The sequence below is a fragment of the Lissotriton vulgaris genome, chromosome 9 (assembly GCF_964263255.1).
Source record: "Lissotriton vulgaris chromosome 9, aLisVul1.2, whole genome shotgun sequence".
Taxonomy (NCBI): domain Eukaryota; kingdom Metazoa; phylum Chordata; class Amphibia; order Caudata; family Salamandridae; genus Lissotriton; species Lissotriton vulgaris.
In genome coordinates, this window is record NC_141697.1 from 333,621,154 (window position 1) to 333,644,216 (window position 23,063).

Genomic DNA, 23,063 nt, shown 5'->3' on the forward strand with positions numbered 1-23,063 from the left:
CTTGTGTGGTTTATTGGCATGTTGTTTAATATAGCTTAATTATTCAGTCAATGTTCGCTTGTTAAGGCTGTTGATATCTTTTGAAATAATGGGACCTTATTTGTACTGTTGCGGCCTGTGGATACCCTGTGGTAACTGGTTCCTATTTTCCACGCTCGGATTCGGGGAAGCAGGATCAGTGTGGATAGAGCTGTGGCATGACTCGCACGACGAAAAAGGCTGAGGACTCACAGACAGGGAGTTACATAGGAGTTGGTGTCCGATGATTGGATGAGGCTGGTCTGTTTACACAGAGTATCTAGTTTTTGCTGTTGACTAAATTCCCAGTGGTTCATGTGAATTGTAGTTTCTGTGAAGCTTATTAAAATGGCTGCTGTTCAATAAAACAAAGAACGATATAGCACAATCCTTGCCTCTGAGTCCTAAATAGAATTGAAACTTTCCGTTACAGTAGATAGGAAATCTTTCATTCAGAGAACCAATGGTTCTTAAGCTTATGTCTTCTGTGGACCCCACGTAATCCTTACTGGAATCCAGAGACCCCCACCCCTCCACTGAATCATTATCAGAATCTGGAAACCCCTACTAAGTCATTACTGGAAGACCTAGGCAATGTCAATAATTTGAACCACAAAACAATTCAACAAGCTGTAGACACAAGCATTCATCAAACAAATACACAAATGATTAAATATTTAATTTCATCCAAACAAACACAAATATCAAAATTGTGATTTTAATGAGATGGTTGGAACCATCTTCCATATTATATTCTGCTCGATGCACTTGAACTGCAACCACCAATACATCTGAGGACACCAATAATTCTAAGTCTCCAATTTCAAATTCCTAAATAGTTACAGCACGTTTTAAAGCTTTCAGTTTTACATCTTGTTTTCTTCATTTATATGCATAAATATAACATATTAATCGGTTAATAATATTAAATTTTTTACCATTTGCTCGCCCCCCCTCCTGAGTAGGCATTGTGGACACCAAGGCGGTTCTCAACCACAGGTTAGGAACCGCTTTCACTAGGTCATGGGGTTCCCCTCTGACCAGTGTTGGATCACAGTATACCAACGTATTTGCACATAGTGACCAATGGGCCCATGAGCTTGTGGTGTGTCTGCTCTGTGTTAATAAGGTCTGCAATTGATATAACAGCCCTTGCATTATATGAGATCCAAAGGAATTTTAAAGCAGTTAAAAAAAAAGAAGTCATGCTGAGATATACTAAGAAATCTTATTTTTTTATGTAAACATGAGTAATAGTTGTGAGTTATGTTTTTGAGAATCGGGGAAAGGAAGAAACATTTGAAAGCTATAAAACAGGGTAATAACTACTGTTCAGAGATGATTACCCTTTGTAAAGATGAAGAAATGTCACTAGTGCCCTCTTTGGTAGGGAATCGAGCGGATTGTATCTTGACTGCCTGGCTGTAGAGAAACCAGTATGTTGAGCAGTCGCTTGCATACGTCTGGGTTTGGGCATAGGGCTCACAGGAATAATAGTGCAACCTATAGTCAGGAACATTGGACATATGAAACAGTGGAGGCCTAAATTAGATAACTAGAAAAGACAAATTATGTAACCGAATGTGGTGTGTTCTGTCGCATTTCTTTTTCAATTATTTTGACTCTGTTTGTTTAAAGATATCACTTCTTTAGTCCTTGTTTAATGCATGAATACACCAATTAACAGCTAAATATTGACCAATAATCTCTTCTGTCTGCCACTACGTTGTATCATGTGTGGAACTTTTTAAGTCTGAGCTACTAGCAACATTTTTTGTGAAATATGAAAATGATCCCTCCAATGATGGATCATGTTGCAAGTGCAGTAAATCTTAATTATGCAGAAAACGCAGTTGCCATGGAATGGCATAATTGTAGTGATCCTGACTCAAGGACACTTTCAAGTGTGGAAAGACTTTTTTCATAGGATGCGGCACCATTTTAAAATATCTTATGAATGAGATAGCCTAATTATTTAGACTCAGAGGTCTTGTTTAACAAACGATTTTCCCAGGGGCAGGATTAACAAGCAATAATTTAAACCGTAAATTACGCTATAAGCCATTCCCAGGGGGAAGGGTGGACAGTAAATACCGTACAAATGTGGCAAACTCCAAATCATTTCTAAGTTATTGAGTATCCATAAAGAAATATAATGTAAAACATGGAAGGCTTACTTTCCCTTTTTCGGGAATACGTTTCGCTTATGCTGGTTTTGTGCAAGAGTAGAATTTACACCTGCTTGAGCAGGAACTTTCATGTGATGCATTTAACAGATTTTACTTACACCTTTTATAATTTAGATCTCTTTTGGTGAACTTGATGATTGTAGAAAGTATTTCTTTACGTTTCTAGGAATTTGTATTAAACAGTATAAGCTGGTACTCAACCCGTAGACTGCATCTCACATCTTATTATACAAACCCTTTAATTCTTTGAGAATTAAACATGTTTTACAAACATTTTGACGACCAGTACAACTGAGATGTTCTTTGAGGACACCAGTGCTTTGACCGACTTTGAGGTAGATTATGCCCAAGTGTTTCCAGCTATGAGTCGGCAGACATTCTTGTGTACTTTGAAGGAATCTATCCAAATGAAAACAGCTACTGTTGGTTGCTCTATCATCTTTCAAATGAATCGTTCCATTAAATATTGAAGAGTGTTTCAGGCTTTCACATCTTTTTCACTTCTTCGGGCAGGGGTAGGAATTCCTAATGAAGCCATCAACACCTTATTTAAGAATCCTCAACATACTAATACAACTCAGGCAGTTCCATCTGTTTGTCATAGACTGACCTCCTAATCTGCCATGTTCTACCAGCCGATCCCAAACTGTAGGAGACATAGCTGATTTGTAATTACTGGCAAACATTCAATTATCCACTATGTATGCCTGACATAACCTCTGGCCACATTCAATTAGAAAGAAAACAAGTGGAGCCAAACATATAGGTCATCTGCATGAAGTTTGACCAGTAATAGGATCTGTCCTTCCCAGAACATTCAATGAGAAGTCTTCACACTTGCAGTTTCATAGCATGCGACTCAGCTAACCCACCTGTGCTTCTCCAAAATGGAATGGTCTACTACAGCTGAGATTTGGACAGAATGCTTGAATTAATCTCAGCAACTCATGATCACTCTAGACCACATTCCAGTCTCTCTTTGTGCATCCCTGTGCCATTCTAGATAGAGAAGAGACATTTGCAAATCAGCCTTGGTCTTGCTCCAATGGTAACAGCCCCATCGAACTTACAGGCTAGAGTCCCTCCAGACTGGAAGAGAAGCAACTCTAGACTTGTTTCCGCCTACTTAAGCCTCTTCACTGAGGTACTGCTTGAATCCTTTGACATAAGGAGTACAGGACTTATTTATGGGTATACCCGTCCAGCTTGTTATGTTAAGTGATCTTGTATAGCGCATGGCTGCCCCAGCAACGGGGCGTCCCAGTGCTTGCAGACAACCAGACAGAAGGAGCGATACAGTAGAGCAAAGCGGCCTAAGAATTGGACCCTAGAATAGAAGCAAACAGCCAGGTTTTGATGCATTTACGGAAGTGCCAGTGGTTTTGCATGGCGCGTGCCTCAATCTATTGCAACAAATAACTAAGTGTGGAAAGGAATGCTTAAATTTGGCCAAACATTGGATTAGAGTGACACATCTCACATTGAAGTGACTCAGTCCACACTGTAACATATGTTTAAATTTTTCGGTTGTGCTCCCCAATTCCTTAGCCTTAGAGCAGTCTAACAGGCGACTGTGGTGCTCTATAAATCAGTAGAAAACAATAGTAAATGGTATCCCTTGAACAGATTTATCTAAAGTGATATAGTTTTATATGCCACTTTTTACATGTTATTTTCATTCTGTAGATAACGTCCAAAGAAAATAAGAATTGTCATGGGGGGTTTTGACAGATCACAGTTTAATACTCTTGAATATTGTTGTTCCCTACATGATTCTAAAAACATTGTTTTAAGTTGCCGTCTTTGCTAGAATAACTATGTGTAAACTATTTGTAAAATGACCTTTAACTAATCCATTCTGCGCAATAATCTTACACTGTAATCATTGCGCCAAGAGTAGTTGACTAGCCCTTCTGCATGGCCAAGATGGCGGTTTGGGCTGGACTGTTCCTATTGGGAGCAGGCTCAAGACTGATTTGCAAATGGCTGGGTCCGAACTGGAATGGCATGGCGAGCAAAAAAAACATGCATTTTACCCCGATCTGTGACTGGGTGTGAATATTTGATTTGTTCAGCATTCCGTCTATCATCTGTTCTTTTTGCATTTGTCGCTCTAAGTGGAAACAGTATGCCCAGATGTGGTTCCCGTGCTTGCTGTACCATCGGATTCTAGCTGGTCTTGCTGATGAGGGGTGATACTTTGAAACCGGTCCCAGGACGCTTGTTCCTGGTCCGGGTAGACCTAGCCTGGCAGTTCGGACTGGACTATTCCCATGGGGAGCAGGGTCAAGACTGATTTTCATATGACTGAGTCAAAACAAATGGCATGGCGAGCAAAAAAAACTATGGATTTAACCCAGATCTGTGACTGGGGGTGAATGTTTGATTTGTTCAGCATTTCGTCCATCATCTTTTTGAAGATTACTTCTAAGCCGTAGATGGAGTGTAGTGGATATATTGCAAATTTGGAGCCAAGAAACCTGCGATTTTGTCCTGAATTTCAAATGTGTTTCCTGTCAAAACACTTGCCTCTTTGTACCCCCGTTCTCTCATTTGTCAAAGTAGGAATCACTTACAAACAAGCACCACTATTTTTTTTTTACACACTTTGATTCTGAGCTGAGAACTGGATCAATACCTCTGCTCAGATATTGTTCATTAATGTGGTCGAAGGTACTAAATAACAATTTTAAAATAATTACCAAGAGCTTACAAGGTCGAAATTGTGCAGGGCGTATTTAATAACATTGACCTCAAAACATTTTAAGATCTACTTTGTTGATCATCAATGCTAGTGCCCCCTCTCTGTATTACTGATTTATAAGCACCTTTAAGATATATCCTTTGAATCGGAGGCATCTCGTACATCAATATACATTGTTGGGTCCCACATCGCTGCTCTCATTCATCCCTTACATCTGTGTATTCTTTTGATGAAAGTACTATCACAGATTGAAAAGAGTTATATACAAAAGAGTGCAAGGCCTTACCTGGTGGGCTAGAGGGGACCTGCTGCTGCCTGAGCACCAGAGGGAAAGATGTTACTTTCTTCTCTGGTCCTCCACTAGATACAGCACTCATTTTTTTAATGTCCCAAATGCTAACAACGTGCACCTGCGTCAGGTCTTCTAGAACATATGTAAAGTCAGTAGTGAAGTGTTCTCTGATGGTGGCGAGTTGTATGTTGGTTTACTAACAAAAAGTGAAAACTTACACTAGAGTGGCACCTTGTAGCAGATGCCGTACTCGACTCTCCCCGCTCATTTCAAATTCAAAAGAATGCAGCTATGTCATCCTCTGTATCTCCGTGCCATGTACATGTGCCCCATGTTCCCTTCAAGTGGGCCTGCAATTTTACTTGTGAGTGTGTGTATGTGTGTGTGTGTTACAGCATCAGCAGTATGCCCCTTTTGCGTGTTCCTGGGCTGGATTGTTTTTTTCTGACTGCAACATTTTTCAGATTTTCTGATATGGTTAGTGTGGGAAAATCTGTCAGGATAGAATTTTCAATAAGCAATTTAAACAAAAATGGCTTTGATATCTAGTATAGAAATAAGCGTTCATCCCCAATGTGTCTTAAATCCACTTCATTCGACTGTGGTGCAGAAAGGCTGGGTGAATGAGTGCTTGGTTAATTCCACTTCCTGGTATACAGATAATAGTGAGGTGTGCTCTCTGCCATCTGTGATACAGTCAGCCCTCCCCTCTTATCCAATATTTCTTAGTGCTCAGGGACTTACAGTCATGGTTTTACCAATATAGTTATAGTTACTGGCCCACAGCATATTAGAAAGCAGGACTGGCATAACCCTTCCTCCGCCGAGGTGTGTCCGCATCACTTTTTGGGTGGCAGTTGCTCTGACGTTGCCCAAAATTTGAGACCTCATCACCTTTCTGTTATATGTCTTCCCCTTCGGGCCCTGGGCAAAAATGCTTCCATTGATAGGCCATAATAATTTAAACCATAGGTGAGTGAAAGGATTAGCTTGAGTGACTGAGTGGGGGTTACGTGACACTTATGTATTTATTTATTTTAAAGGTTTATAAAGCGCCGGAATCGACTCCAAGGAGTATCTCTGCGCTTATGTGGGTGCGTATCAGTTGTTCAGGGGAAACTGTAGCTTGTTTAAAAACAGAAAAGAGTGGTTTTGAGTAATTTCCTAAATACAAGATGGTTCGAACATTCTCTTAATGGAAGAGGAAGGTCATTCCAGTACTTGGGTCCAAGGTATGAGAGTGATTTACCCCCCAATCTCACTCTCCTGATTCTGGGCACTGTTAGCAGATATTTAGTGTTGGAGCGCAAAGTTCTCGATGGAAGATAGTGAATAAACTTTTCAGACAAATAGCTGGGGCCAAGATTATGTAGTGCTTTATGAATAGTACCATCAAAACAAAGAAAATGACAATGCTGTTCACCTTATTTGTGCTAAATATCTGTCCACATATGACTTAAACTCTATGTGTCTGGACACTTTGTTTCATGAATTAATCTTTTTATTTTCTCATTTTATTTCATATTCATTAGTTTTTGGTTAAATTTGCACCAATTTTACATTTTAGAAAACACTCCTATATAATACATTCCTTATCATCTTCAACATTCTAAAACTCCGGTTCCCCCTACTCATAATGAATGGTTGGCCTCAATCTTGAAAGTGTTTAATTTAGATAAAAATAAGAGGCATGCCTCTAAAAGATATAGATTCTGGGACCTGTGGGAAGAATATCATAAGCGGTGAACTAAAGGGTGTGGTATATATAATGTGCATTTAAAACTTGAAGGCAACATTCCTGGTTCTCCAAAACACCTCCTTTGTTCACGGTCCAATGATTACGCTATCGCAACAAAGATGAGAAAGGCTTGTAAGAGTAGCAAGAATGGCTAGCTCAACCCACTATGAATAACCAAGCCATCTCCATATAAGTATGTGGACGTAAGGGGTTTCCTCTCTCAAGGGTGCCACGAATATCGAGAAGGATCCCTGAAAACTCCTGACTTTTAAAACAGTTGTGTAATGAGGACTAAATAAAAAAAAAAAAACCATTCTAAAAGTTCATAAATCGGTCGACCGATTTATGAACCATAAGATTTGTCAGAAAACCACTTGATTTGTTATAAAGATATAAATATTTTAATCTGTTTTTTTTCAAAAACGTTTTTTTTTCAAACGTTTTTTTTGTTACTATGATGTACATAATAATCTGTTTGCTCTGTGTGAATGTGGAAGACTGAATGAATGAGGTATGAAATTGTTATTTCCAATGTATATGAATGTATAGCACTTTTAGAATGTTGAAGATGATAAGGAATGTATTATATAGGTGTGTTTTCTAAAATTTAAAATTGGTGCAAATTTAACCAAAAACTAATGAATATGAAATAAAATGAGAAAATAAAAAGATTAATTCTTTAAACAGTGTCGCGACACATAGAGTTTAAGTCATATGTGGACAGATATTTAGCACAAATAAGGTGAACAGCATTGGCATTTTCTTTGTTTTGATGTTAGCCAGTGGCTTGGCCTTGCTGTTGGGAGCCCAGACCCAGTGGTGTTTTTTTGTTAGGAATAGTACAGCAAAACTTAAACTTTATCCGTTGGCGTATTGGTAGCCAGTGGAGTTTTAGGAAAAGAGGGTGAGAAGCTGATCTGGGCGGCATGTTTAAGACCGAACGTGCCGCCGTGTTTTGGACCACTTGTAGTCTATTAATTAATGCTTCATTGGCAGAGAGCAGCAGACCATTGCAATAGTCTAAGCGGCTCAATATAAGTGCCTGGGTCAGAGTCTTTCGAACAGAGTCTGGAAGTAAAGGAAAGACTCGTCGGAGTAAGCCCAAGGTGTGAAAGCATACACCCACTGTCTGGCCAACATGCTCTTTAAAAGAAAGAGCTTGGTCTAAACGAACTCCCAAGTTTTTAACAGAAGTTTTAGAGGCAGGGGCCTTTCCAAGGTTGATGGGCCACCAGTTTGGGGACCATAATACAGGGGCCTCTCCAAAAAGTTAGAGCTCGGTTTTCCCGACGTTACAGTGGAGGAAATTACACCTAATCCACTGTGAAATGGCATTCATGCCCAGAGAGAACGTCTCCTGGATGGTAGGGGTGAGTTCATTGAAGGGGAAGAGCAGCTGCGTATCGTCTGCGTATGATATTTACAACATTTAATTTGAGAGCAAAGCAATCTTTTTTATGTAACAGTATATGTTTCTGACTGCACTAAAGATTAGGAATATATAAAAGCAACCAGTGCCACAGTATACATTTCCAATCATGCTATGAGTGATTTTGACCAGTTATGCAGCAACTTCTCTGTAGGTTTGTTCCATTCTTATGGTTCCCTTATGTTACTCAGTATTTTGCCAACTACTTAACCTCTTCATGTTTTCTGCAGACATTAATATGTGCCTTTGGTTAACACAGTTGAGGTTTACCCAGAGGTGGTACATAGAGAGCACAGGGAAGACAGACCCTTCTAGCCTTTCTTGTGTGAATGTGGATTGTGCAGCTGTTTGACTCTGCGTGTTAGTTCTCAGTGGGGGCTCAGTCTTGACCTCCCACCCTAACTTATGTCAGCTATAACAGTGTTGTGCCATAGAGGTAATGGGACCCTTCCCAATATCTTGGATGGTTCCATGTCAAGAGTCCTTCTAGTACAGTTTTTGTGGATCTTCTGTTTCTCAACTAGAGTATAGTGTTCCCGATACACGCTGTTATGGAAACATGCCACACCATCAATTTTTGTTTCTCTGTCAGCTTGTAGTTGCAACATACCTGCTCCTTTATTACATTGGTTAGGATGTTCTTGGGTGTAGCAACTAGAGTTTCTCTGTCCCCCATAGCCCATGTAGCCATTATTCCCTATTCCATTGTTTCCCCATCCCACCCGGTTCGTCTATGAGGTTGTATTTCTCCAGTCTCTGAAAACTAAAGACATATCTTTTTATTCTCACAGACAATAGCGAGGCAATTGGCAGAGATTTTATTGCGGGGCATGTGTGAGCAGAGCTATTGGAGCCCGCTGGCAGAGCCTCCTCACCAGTCACCATTAGATGACCCTCTGCATCAGGAATCCAACACACAGAACTATGCACTCAGCAGAAGACCTCGGCTGTACTTCGGAGAAAAGTAAGGTTGATTTTTACTGATCATATTTTTGTTAACTAAGTCTTTAAATTGTAGGCTTCTATAAGTGCTAAATTTGCTGCATTGTATTGGTATTTGCAAAGTTATAACATTCATCAAAGTTCTACACATGCAGTCATCAATTATATGATTGCCTCTATCCATCACTTCCTTGATCTAGTATGACGAAACCAATTTTGAGAAATAATCCTTTGTGTCCTATATTTGCCATTTGTTTTTTAGTTAAAAATGTGTTGTTTGTAGTCTGACCATGCTACCAACCTGTTCTAAATGCTTCCCCACTCGGTAATGATGTACATATCCAATAAATGAAACTTCAAACTGAACAGCAGCAACACGTTTCTCCTACAACACCAACCTGTGTTGGGTAGAGTTGCTTAGAATGAGAAGATATGAAAATCCTAATGCACATGCAGTCCTTAGTTATAATGTTGATATATATACACATACATACATACATAAATTAATACGTTTCTGCTTGCTACGTTGTTTAATTATTCTGGTATTTCTGCTACCTTTAAATAATTATAGGACTTTTTTGTAAGTGGAATCCAGTCTTGCACTGATGCTGCTGTACTTGCTATATGTTCATGTGCATGTAATTCACTTACAGGTTCTTTTGACTTCTCAATGAACTACTGCAGCATTTTCTGTGCTTACTTGAATTACTAGTTGATGTATTTTATCTGTATATTTCACTCAAATAACCTCCCTACTATGAGAATTGTTGCTGCACCTAACTCATCGGGGCTTTTAATGTCAGTGTTACACTATCATATTTACAACAAGGGGTGGTGAGGGACAGAGTCTCTGAATGAAGCAGAACACTCTCACCCAGTCAAGAGATCAGGGCTAGATCCAACACCGTTTTTTAGCTCACTGCACCATCCCAGTTTCAGAACCTGGCTGTATGCATATTAGTCTGTTCCTGTCCCAGTGCATGATGGGAACAAAAATATTTACAAAAAGGGGTGGTCTGCTTAATTCAGAGACTCTGTCCCTCACCACCCCTTTTTGTAAATATTTTTGTCCACCCTAAGCGTGGAAGGGTATTCTCAGATGTGAGACCCTTGCTCATTGCACCATCAGGATTCAAGCAAACCGGGACAGGAACAGACTAATTTGATACAACCAGGTTCTAAAACCGGGATGGTGCAGTGAGCTAAAAAACGGTGTTGGATCTAGCCCTGATCTTTTGACTGGGTGAGAGCTTTCTGCTTAATTCAGAGACTCTGTCCCTCACCACCTCTTTTTGTAAATATTTTTGTCCACCCTAAGCGTGGAAGGGTATTCTCAGATGTGAGACCCTTGCTCATTGCACCATCAGGATTCAAGCAAACCGGGCCGAAGACGGCTGTAATGCCAGAAACCGGTCCCCGGGAGCTTGTTTCCTTCCCAGTGTAAGAATTGGCTTCTGTAGTTTGGTTTGTCCTGTTCCCATCATGCACTGGGACAGGAACAGACTAAATTTGCATACAGCCAGGTTCTGAAACTGGGATGGTGCAGTGAGCTAAAAAACGGTGTTGGATCTAGCCCTGATCTTTTGACTGGGTGAGAGCTTTCTGCTTAATTCAGAGACTCTGTCCCTCACCACCCCTTTTTGTAAATATTTTTGTCCACCCTAAGCGTGGAAGGGTATTCTCAGATGTGAGACCCTTGCTCATTGCACCATCAGGATTCAAGCAAACCGGGCCGAAGACGGCTGTAATGCCAGAAACCGGTCCCCGGGAGCTTGTTTCCTTCTCAGTGTAAGAATTGGCTTCTGTAGTTTGGTTTGTCCTCTTCCCATCATGCACTGGGACAGGAACAGACTAATTTGCATACAGCCAGGTTCTGAAACTGGGATGGTGCAGTGAGCTAAAAAACGGTGTTGGATCTAGCCCTGATCTTTTGACTGGGTGAGAGCTTTCTGCTTAATTCAGAGACTCTGTCCCTCACCACCCCTTTTTGTAAATATTTTTGTCCACCCTAAGCGTGGAAGGGTATTCTCAGATGTGAGACCCTTGCTCATTGCACCATCAGGATTCAAGCAAACCGGGCCGAAGACGGCTGTAATGCCAGAAACCGGTCCCCGGGAGCTTGTTTCCTTCCCAGTGTAAGAATTGGCTTCTGTAGTTTGGTTTGTCCTGTTCCCATCATGCACTGGGACAGGAACAGACTAATTTGCATACAGCCAGGTTCTGAAACTGGGATGGTGCAGTGAGCTAAAAAACGGTGTTGGATCTAGCCCTGATCTTTTGACTGGGTGAGAGCTTTCTGCTTAATTCAGAGACTCTGTCCCTCACCACCCCTTTTTGTAAATATTTTTGTCCACCCTAAGCGTGGAAGGGTATTCTCAGATGTGAGACCCTTGCTCATTGCACCATCAGGATTCAAGCAAACCGGGCCGAAGACGGCTGTAATGCCAGAAACCGGTCCCCGGGAGCTTGTTTCCTTCTCAGTGTAAGAATTGGCTTCTGTAGTTTGGTTTGTCCTCTTCCCATCATGCACTGGGACAGGAACAGACTAATTTGCATACAGCCAGGTTCTGAAACTGGGATGGTGCAGTGAGCTAAAAAACGGTGTTGGATCTAGCCCTGATCTTTTGACTGGGTGAGAGCTTTCTGCTTAATTCAGAGACTCTGTCCCTCACCACCCCTTTTTGTAAATATTTTTGTCCACCCTAAGCGTGGAAGGGTATTCTCAGATGTGAGACCCTTGCTCATTGCACCATCAGGATTCAAGCAAGCCGGGCCGAAGACGGCTGAAATGCCAGAAACCGGTCCCCGGAAGCTTGTTTCCTTCCCAGTATAAGAATTGGCTTGGTAGTTTGGTCTGCCCTGTTCCCATGATGCACTGGGCCAGGGTCAGACTAATTTGCATATAGCCAAGTTCTGAGCTGGGATGGTGCAGTGAGCTAAAAAACGGTGATGGATCAAGCCCTGATCTTTGGACTGGGTAAGAGTGGTCTGCTTAATTCAGACACTCTGTTCATCACCACCCCCTTTTCTGAATCATTTTTGTCCACCATAAGCGTGGAAGGGTATACTCAGATGTGAGTCCCTTGCTCATTGCACCATCAGGATTCAAGCAAGCCGGGCCGAAGACGGCTAAAATGCCAGAAACCGGTGCCCGGAAGCTTGTTTCCTTCCCAGTATAAGAATTGCTTGGTAGTTTGGTCTGCCCTGTTCCCATGATGCACTGGGCCAGGGTCAGACTAATTTGCATATAGCCAAGTTCTGAGCTGGGATGGTGCAGTGAGCTAAAAAACGGTGATGGATCAAGCCCTGATCTTTGGACTGGGTAAGAGTGGTCTGCTTAATTCAGACACTCTGTTCATCACCACCCCCTTTTCTGAATCAGTGTTACACTATCAGCATAACCAAAAGTCCATTGCTGACCATGATTTGCCACTCCTTGTAGTACCAGCAGGGAAAATTAGCAAATCAAGGTATTTTTTGTTGGGCTAGAGAGAGAACACTGGCGGGAAGTGGGTCAAAGTAAAGTGTCTCTGTTCGAATATAAATGCAAATAAAAGCAACTGGCTGTCAGGGCGTATCAGGATAGAAAAGGAAGCAGAGTACAAATCAGAAATTGTTGTGTTGGCAGCAGTAGGTGGTGTGCAAGACATGCTGGTTGCAGAATTGGGAACAACAGGAAAACTTGGTAAGTACGACAATTTACAGCTGCATGTATCTTTCATTAGTATATTAATAGGCAGGTCAGGGGTATTGCACATACCGGAAGTGTAGATGAGAGCTCTTGGTATAATAAAGCAGATATGTCTTAGCAAATTCCCTCATAGCTTCAGGTTGGAGGGGAGTTTTTTTTATGGGATTGCAGGTTAACCTGCAGTAAGAATTCATCCTCGCTTAGCTGTGAGGCGAAGAGGAGAGAATATGCCCAGTGTAATACAGGGCAACCCAGTATTCGGGTTAATTTACCTCCAAAGATCCCATTCTAAGAACTCTTGAAAAAGTCGAGGCTTTTTAATTGTACTTTTTATTTTCTATTCTTTGTGATATTTCAATACTTTACATTTCAAAGATCACCTACACTCAGCTTTCATCAAGATATTTAATCAGTATATTTATTTTCTTGATTTGATCCATAAAACAAACAACCAGCCAACATGTGTTTTCGCTTCGCAGGCTTGTGAAAAATACAAAGATTATATAAATATATTATTAACATGTTTGTATAGAATACCATGAATAGCGAATAAATATAATGCGCAAATTTGAACATTCTAACAAAAATGTCCATCAGTAGCATAAATGCGTCAAGCTGCACCAGGCCTTCAAAGCTCATCAAGCTAGACGTTCTTTGGACTGTGGACATTCCTGATCAGGAATGGAATTGCCAACTGATTATTAATCATAATATAATCAGTTTATTGGAACAATGAGATGGCAGACCAATTAAACTGCAAACCTTTTCACTTGCGCCCAAGTTTCTCAATGAATCGCACCCAGGGTAAAGCTTATAAATCACGGTGAAAATGTTACTCATATTATCATACCTTAACTATTTGTGAAGCGTTTGTATTGAACTTTTTATTTGTTGTCCGGCCATATCTATTCCTAATAATCCCATTGTTGTTCTCATTAATAAAAATCTGTGTTGTTGAAGTGTCACATCCCTTATTTATTGTTCAACTAAATGTCTGCTTCACTCTATGTTTAAAGTGTCATGATACGCCTTGGACCTTAACCAAAAAACAAGCAATTATTTAGAGAAATTCGCTTCCTACTCGAAGTAAAAGAGACAATTTCTCAGTTATAGGAGCTACCATAGCGGTTATTAGTAATAAGGTCATGCTTACCTAAAGAACATGTTATTGCCGAGACATGGGTTTCTAGTCACAAACTAACTATTGTTATTGGAGTGGCTTTACGTTTGACCATCTACTATTATATTTGAAGTCAACATTTCATGCCTGGCAGTACAGGTGCTAGAAGTTCAATCTCTGTGCTTGTTTACCCGGAACAAGAAAGCATCCATTATTTTAGTTTAAATATGACAATATTGATCCATGGTGCTATAAAAAGTAAAGTTATCGTGAATGAAATCTTCTGTTTGAAACATTTGTATCGATTTTATGGAGAAACAACATTACAACACAAACCGCCTACATCCTTAGGCTGGCGGGTAACCATCTGGTTGCGTATTTAGTAGGCAAGCATGAAAAGGAAAGAAAAAAACAGAAGAATAAAATGGCTTAAAAACAGTGGGAGTTGCTGTGTGGCCACTGCTGTGAGTTTCTCCATTCCCAGGGTATTCCAGATTTTGTACAGCCAATCCTGATGTGAGGGAATCCTGTCAGTTCCCCACCTAGCCAGCAGGAGTTGCTTCGCCGCTCTCAACGTGACGGTAATAGCTTTACCCCTGGGGGACTTCAGCGGGTAAGTGAGTGGGTTAGGGAGTCCTAGCAGTATGAAAGTGGGCGGTCTGGGTATGTCCTTTTTAAACATGGTGTTAACCACGTCCAGTATTTCTGACCAGTATGAGCCAATCTTCGGGCACTGCCACAAGACATGAGTAAGCGTACCCCGTTGTCCGCACTTTCGCCAACATATCCCGTCCTTCCTGGGGTCCCAAGTAGCCACTCTTGTTGGTGTGAGGTACCAATAATGGGCTATTTTGAGGAACATTTCCTTGCTGGTGGTGTTTCGGGCAGATACACGGGTGCAATGGAGGATGTCACTCCATTCCTTGTCAGAGAAGGAGTACTCTCATTTCCCCTCCCTTCTGGCCCTAGCAGGAGAATGTAGGGGGTGCGCAGTTTGTGTCAGAAATGCGTAGATGTCAGACAGCAGTGTCTTGTCAGAGCTCCTCGTGACAAGCCACTTCTCAAAGGGTAGCAGTGGTCTGCCCGCATGTGGTTGAATCCGCTGTCCAGTGACTCATTGTGCGACTGCTAAGTATTGCCATTTTGCCGAGTTCGGGAGCGGGAAATCGGTCTGTAGAGTGGGGAAGTCAATGAGACTGTCAAAGTCAAACAAGTCCCCCACCTGTTAGCTTCCAGCCACACTCTGTAAGCCGCGCCATGTATCGCGTGGGGAAAATCTGACCGCTGAAATAGGAACTGTTCGTGGAGGTGTGTGCGCTCAGTCTCCTGCTGCCTCAGGTCCAGAACCATGGATTTTCTGGGTCAATTTTAAAGCCCGACGCAAGCCCAAAGTCAGCAGTATCTGTCATGGCATCTCTATGAAGAAGGCACCCCCTATGTATGTGCTAGGTCTAGGAGCAGGTGAAAAAACTCAATTCAATATTGTCGCAAGAACAAGCTCCCACCTGACCTATATCACTTTACCATCTACTCTCAATACAACTTTATAGAGTCTCGGGCAATCTACAAAAATAATTCTCAAAACATTAGTTTAATTAAAAAAAATTCTTTTTTTCTTTTTATTCATATATTTTTCTTAGTGCAAAATAAATTCTATCCACATGTGTTTAGTTATATACATATTTTCAAATACATTTATCCAAATTGATACAGTTCTCAATAAGTTTAATCAAAATAGTGCAAAACATCAATTAATCATACTGTCCTATTTCAAATGTCCATTTAGTTCATACAATTGCTGAACATATTAATACAACAAATGTGATCTCCTTCATACATTACCCATTCTCGGCTACTCTACAGTCACACTACACACTCTCACCATCATGCTCACTCCCAGCCCAACACTATATGCACAGATAGATAAACATATGGGGGGTAGGATCTTCCCTCTATAGTTGTGCTGGAATCTGGGATATCAAACACTCCTGGCCGACGTACGTTTCAATGGATCTAGTCATTAATATCCATCTTCATCAGGGCCTTTACACAATTGGTTACTTTACAACTATGTACCAATATATAATAGGTGATGAATATTGGGGAATCTGGATATGGGCTTGGGTCCAGTTATCAGATTCACACTGAGTCTATCCAATCTATGGTATGTAAAGGTTCTGCGTTTTCTGATGAGACGCCCTCACCAAGCAATGTGGATATCTATATTACAGGTAGTATATTGCCCCAAGTTTGATCTTGTCCTGCGATTAGTTCTTCCCTTCTACATAGAAGTAGGGGGGATGTTCCTATGGAGTTCCTAGTTAACCTTATCAATCAGTCCTCCTGCTATAATGTTATCCTTGCTTGATTATAATCTTTACTGTATTAATTCTCTTCTTTCGTTTTTAGGGCTCGCTGCGGAAAGCGCGCAAAAGCGTGCTCTCGCTGAGAGCACTATAGCTATCGGCTCAGCCGAAAACGAGGGGAGACAGGAGCTTGCCACGCGCACATTAAGAAGCATGGCAGAGTCTGATTCCGACGCGCGCCTTGGGAATGGGTCGCGTGCGTCGGGATTCGACTCTTCCATGCGCCTTGGGATTGGGTCGCGCGCGCGCGCGCGTGAGCTTCTACCGAGACAGCTCACGTTCCGCGGCTCGTAGGTTCGGTTTCGTCTTACTCGTGCGTGTGGCTGGCTGGCAATCTCGAGCCGTGGAATGGAAGGCGCAGCCCACAAACGCGCTGTCTGCACTTAGAAGCAGCGCACTTTACCTCGCCCTGAGTCCCAGGGCTTGGGAGGGGACGACTGGCTCCTCCCTCCCTCCCTCCATGCAAATCTCATTACTGTGGCGGACCTGCAGAGGCAGGCGTGGGGAGGGCTGGGCCAACCATGCAGGGCATTCACCTGCACTTACCAAGGGGCAGTGCCCGAGGGCCGCTCTACTGCCAATGTCCACGCAAAGAGGAACTGGGAGAGAGTTGTGCCTTGCCTGTTACATAAAAAAAAAAAAAACCTCAGGCACCAACGACACCACAAAATTAAGGCTACGCCCCACCTTTGGGGCCCCGCTACAAAGTCTGCACGTAACCTGCAGGCACCGAGTTGAAAACATGACATCTCTTGGCTGGCTCAGCCTTTCATCTTTACTACGTCAATAAAAGGAGTACCACAGAGCTGGGTGGAGAGGAGGAAGGAGCTGGGGAGATACCCTCCTCGGAGACCCGGTGTGAAGAGGAGCCCTAGGCCTCGTAGGGCAGGCAGCCAGAGTAGGGATGAGAGCCACCCCCAGCGGCCCAGAGAGAAAGGCAGATGCGGCGGAGACCAGCCGAGGTAAGGCGATGAGCAGGGTCCCGGGTCCCGGGGAGGAGGCCGGGCCCCGGGGGTCTCAACCGGGGGCCCTCCAGTCTATAGAAGGCGGGGCACTGTCTCCAAGCCGGCACTATCATCCTACCCAAGCTATGTTGTAGTGCACGAGGGCAATCTGTGTATTGTGAAGTCTGCAGAACGACAGCTGTCAATAAATCAAGACATGGGTCCTGCTCGCTGATGGGACAAAGGAACAGGTGAAGAACGGGAAGCGCGCAGAGGGGGTAATACTGATAAAATGTTAGAAGAATCGGGGCCTAGCAAAGACCGAGCAGGGCTGTAGCGGAAGGGAGAAGGAGTGTGTTAGTTAATTCCCGCAATATTAGCTGAGCAGCAACGGCACAAGGGGCCTATGAGGATGGGGGGTCCTTGGTTTGCTGGCACGGGACGGTGGGGTTGAACAGGGGCTGGTAGTGGTTTGTGTTCGGGGCGGTATAGGTGCAAAGGGGGGGTGGGAGGCATGCGAGGAATGCAGGGTCTTGTAGCTGGTATGGCGGCGCTGGCTGAGGGCTGGAGGTCTCTTGGCTTACTCGGGCAAAAGGACATTGCGTAGCTGACAATGGAGCAGATCCACTTCCGACTTTGCCCTGATGCGGGAAGGGAGGGGGGCTCGCAATTAAGGGTAACAAAGGTTTCGGTAAAATAAGTACGGGACGAGGCAGCGTCTGGCGGGACAGTGGCGTGCGTCAGAAGAGGGGGCAGAGGTGCCACGGTGCTCAACGCAACATCAATAGCAGCAGAAGGGAGGTGGGGGCGATGAAAAGGAGATCAGGGGCGAAGGATGGGTTTGGCGGGCACACAGGAAGACTTGGGGCGCAGGGATGGGCGCACGGGTAGGGTTGGCTGGTTGCAGATGGTTGGGGACTCAGCTGAGGGTTTGGATGCAGGGATGGGGCCGGCAGCACAGGGTGTGGCTTGGCAGGACAGTGGAGGCGTGTCTTCCACGGGGCGGATGGGTGGCGCTCGGCTCGGGGCTCCTGAAGGAACCGGCTGCAGCACGCAGGGTGGAGGGGCAAAGGAATAAGGGGGGAGCAAGGACACGAAGTGGGTGGAGGGTACTGCTGGCCTGGTGGTAGCGGTTGTCAATTCGGGGTGGGCATGCTGGGCACGGAAGAAAGACGGGCTAGCAAGAGATGGGTGGAGAGGTGCGCAGCCTGCGGCGGTGGACAGGAACGTTTGTACAGAAGGCTTCTTGATATGTCCAGGCAAGATCGCACACTTATTTATTTATTTTTTTATAGCTTTGACTGGTGCCAAAAACCCCGCTGTTAGTGGTCTCCAGAAGGCACCACGCTCCCAAAGTGAAATCCGTATCCTAATACCAGCATACAAGAGGATTTGATCCCCGCCCATGCCCCTAATCCCCCAGACCAACAAATCTGTAGCAGAAAACACAAATATAGTCTGCCTATCCTCATTCAGGAATTAATGTATGCTAATCCTGAGCCAAGAGTACTTGTGTGACATCGGAAAGGAGAGTAGGAGTGTACTTGTTAAACTCTCTCTGGTGCCCGCCAATAGTCTCCACGCTCGTGATATATGAATCGGGGGAAAGATGGCGAACCTCCCTGAGAACGCCACTTTGAACTAGTGGTCCGCACTGGTGGAAGTTACGTTAGATCAAGTGTTACTGCGTCTCTCTCTGGTGCCAGCCGATAGTCTCTACGCTCGTGATGCATTAACCGATATGATTTTACGTTTTTATGTTATAGCTTCATATGACCTTTAGACACCTTACCACACAAAGTTTGTGGTTATCAGGAAAAGCCCGGCAAGATACCACTCTGATGTTATTCTTAGAAGAAAATGTAAAAGTGACCCCATCAGGCCTAATAGACCTGACGGATAAATCTATTGCTCTAACGTCAGAATCTCTTTCATAAGAAATCAAACATGACAGAATAGCCAGGTTTGCTGGAAGTTGCTTCCCAGAAAGATGCTGATTGCCTTTCCAGGACTCTCAAGAGATTGAGGACAATGTTAATGTCCCATAACTGAGAGTATCTACGTTTGATAGGGCAAGATAACCTGTCACCCTGGGTTATTTTACAAATCAATGGTTGTTTGCCTGCCAGCACCATATTGAGAGGGGCGAGAACTGTGGAAATTGCAGACCTGCGGGCACTAATGGCACGATAGACTAATCCTGTCAGCCAGCTGTGCCAAGAAATTCAGGATATGGGCAACGTCTATCCCCACAGGATCCACACTATGTCTTAGACACCAACTTACCCATCGTCTCTAAGCCAAAATGTATTGTTAAGTTACTGTGATCATGATTTCTGTATAAAATTCGGAGCTTGTTATGCAGGACCAGTGTGCCCTGTAATCCTATATGCTATGAGCCAGTGGGAGTCCTCTAGAACCATTTAGTAAAATCCTTCAGAGTGTTCGGATGGATGGAGAAAAGCATTGAAGAATCCCAAGAAACATCCAGAATAACTGGAAACCAGACTTGAGACCTTCAAAAGGGTGTCACCAGTATTGCATCCGACTTCTGGGTCTTTATCTGAGCTGACAATCTTTTGCTTATCAAGAACAGAGAGAAGGCATATTTCTGAGTTAGGGACTAATCCTGATTGAAAGAGACCTTTGGGAGATCTGGACCTCAACAGTAGAATCTCAGTCGTCGTTAAAGACTGAAACGGAAGGTAAATAGGTCCATTTTGCAAGGACTCTATTTCGTCATCAACCACTGGAAAATAAGCGGGTCCAGCTTCCACATGCTGAAGTCTTCGAGGAACCTAGCATTCCAATGTAACACAAGATTCTGTTTGTCTGGCAGTTATTCTACCTCCACCAATATCTTCTTTTTGAAGACAGGAATGCCAAAAGTCTTTGGCCAATCCGGCCGCTACTCTGGAATTTGTGCCTCGCCTGTTGTTATATCAGAATGCCAATATGTTGTTCATCTGTAGAAGCACTAAGCAGGACAACTTTGGCATTATGGTTGTGCAATGCATTCGGTAAAATTAGTCTCAATTAGTGCACAGACTTTTACTGAACGCATTGTTTTTTGTGAACTGCCTTATGTTCAAGCATGCTGGTTCATAAAATTCAAATTCATAGGATGTCACAATTTGACCTACCTCATTGATGTGCATAAGGTAGGTTGGAAATTGCGACCCACCATGAATCGCTGCCCTCACCAACCTTTTAAATAAAGCAATCATTTCCTTTTTAAAATGCAGCCCGTTTTCCTTAAAGAAAAACAGGATGTGATAAAGAAAATGAGAACCATATTAAAAAATAATGTATTTTCTTACAGGTAAACAGTGATGCTAGAGACCACTGCCTACTCCTAAAAAGTGTTTTACAACTTTGGCAATGGGTAAGGGCCTTTCCATTTTCAAATGGGTCCCCACTTCCATTGAGGTGTCGGTAACCTATCAATGATTTGCAACCACAATTGCAGCTGCAAACCATTGATATATATATCATAAGAAATCACAAATTGGAAGGGATATCTTAAACACACCGCTTTCAATTTGCGATTCAGTATGCTGTTGCAAACCTATTTTGCAATTCAGTAACGAGTTACCTAATCACAATTTTGATTTTGAATATATCCAAAACCTATTTTATCGTCGCAAAGTCTCCAGTCTTGCGAATCTGAGCCTTTTCAACCACAAAATAGCTTTGAACATAAGGCTCTTTGTCATGCATCTGACAGTGAAGGATTCTGCTAGAAGTTCCAAGTAATTGATTTACATGGTCAATTTTTCTTCTGACCAATGACCAACTATGGGAACCCCCCACAGCACACTCCCCAACGCCCATGTTTTGCGTTCGACTCTATCACTTGGGGCCCAGAACTGCGCCATGCCACCTCTCCATGTAGTGTAGCTACCACCGAGTTTCCATTTTCGTCAGTCTGGTCAGTTCTACTTCTGCATATCAAAGTCCGCTTCCGAGATGAGACAGCTTCAAGCATGCCAGAGCCCTGTAGTGTCGAGGGCACATGTAAAATTGTTCGGATTTAAGATGTAGGATGTTCAACCACTTGGAATTCTCAAGAAGAGCATGTCCCTCTCCAGAGTCACTCTAAGTTCCTTCTTGATGGATTTCAGTTTCTTCTGGGGAGTTTCAGAATCTATTGAGCCAAATCCCTCGCAAATTCCAGAAAGGAGATGTTCTGAGACCGCCTTGTCTTTGAATTTTTGATGATGAATACCAGGGAAAATTGGGATCGAGAAATATGCGACTTTTAGATCGAGCTATGCCATCCAATTGTAAGGAAACAGGATACCCCTGAGGAAATCCATTCTCTTCATCTTGAAGTTGCAGTTGAATTCCTGGAGATTTATAACCCGGCAATGACACTTGTCTGTCTTCGCCACCAGAAATAATTTTTTTTACCTAACTGTGGGATGGCACTATCGCCCCTTTTTGGAGGAGGGATTGAATTGCTTGATCCATAAGCAACCTATCTGAATGGGACCAAGAAAAGGAAGTGGACTTCTACATCTAAACTGGGGAGTTGTAGAACTGAATATGGAAGCCTTGGACAGCCTGACGAACCCAAGTATCCCCATAATCTCCCTGCATTTTTGGGAGAAACAGTGCTAACACTCCTCCCGTCTTTGGTTGGAAAGAAAGGAATTGCTTCTGGTACTCCCAGTGGAACTTTCTTCTGAAGGACTGGCCTCGTTTGGAGGCAGGAAAGTATGCACGGCCAGATGTAAACCTCCTACTGGCCTCTGCAAAAACCGTTTAACCGAACATTTTATTCATAGATTGTTAGGCTTAATCCAGGGAGGAAAAAGTTGTTACAAATTTACTGAGTTTGTTAATAAAAGGCTCACTAAAGAGGCCCAGCACCTGCTAGTGCCCCATACTCTGAGCTAGCCAGTTCCCCAAGCTTCGGGTCAATCCTTATTAGGAGAGATCGGCGTCCCTCCGTAGACTGGGCTCAGTTGGAATTTACAAAGAAACAGATTGCCCTCTGTGCCTACCCATACAGGGTTTCTGGGGAAATTAAGTTGCTGATCTGTTTGCCTCCTTACCATTGACAGATTATTTATTTGAAAGCCTGCAATGTCAAATAATTTGTTTTGGCATGATTTCTAAGACCTATCCATCCCTTTCTTGGGATCCTTCACAAATATGGTTATAAACATTGCCACCTTTCCATCACTCTCTGATATCACTGCCCTTTCCCCCTAGGGAAAGTGTGGGGCACCCCTGCCATTAGGCAACCCCTTACCTCCTTGTGAAGAGATGTATAAAATCGGTTGCCCACATATTGGGCACCCTTGACAGCCAGAGCCCAATCAACAGAGCTAGGATTGTAAATGTACTCTGGATCCAGCATGCCGGCCAGAGCTTTGTACCGCATGTGGTTCTTGTCATCCACTGTGGGGCATTTAACACCCATATCTGGGTGCTAGAGTTTTGCTAGGACCTGGTTCATCCACCTGAATCATATTCAGGGTCCAGACCATCCACGTCTTCAATGTCTCCGGAAGGAAAGAGGGCTTCTCCCTCCACGGGGTATACTCAGACTGATTCTCCTACCAGGGATGGTCCTGAGCTACAACACAGCATTTTTCGTAATGCCAGCCTATGGCACCTGA

At 43.2% G+C, this 23,063-nt stretch overlaps 1 protein-coding gene across 4 annotated transcripts in view; it reads left to right on the forward strand.

Annotated features, from left to right (window-relative positions):
* Window positions 1-23,063, forward strand: part of TTC7B (tetratricopeptide repeat domain 7B) — a 1,385,350-nt gene that overhangs the window by 410,786 nt on the left and 951,501 nt on the right. For all 4 annotated transcript variants that reach the window (XM_086937670.1, XM_086937667.1, XM_086937668.1 and 1 more), the window contains exon 7: window positions 9,162-9,334. In XM_086937670.1, coding sequence (XP_086793796.1) covers window positions 9,162-9,334 — 173 coding nt within the window. The remainder of the gene's footprint in view (window positions 1-9,161; window positions 9,335-23,063) is intronic.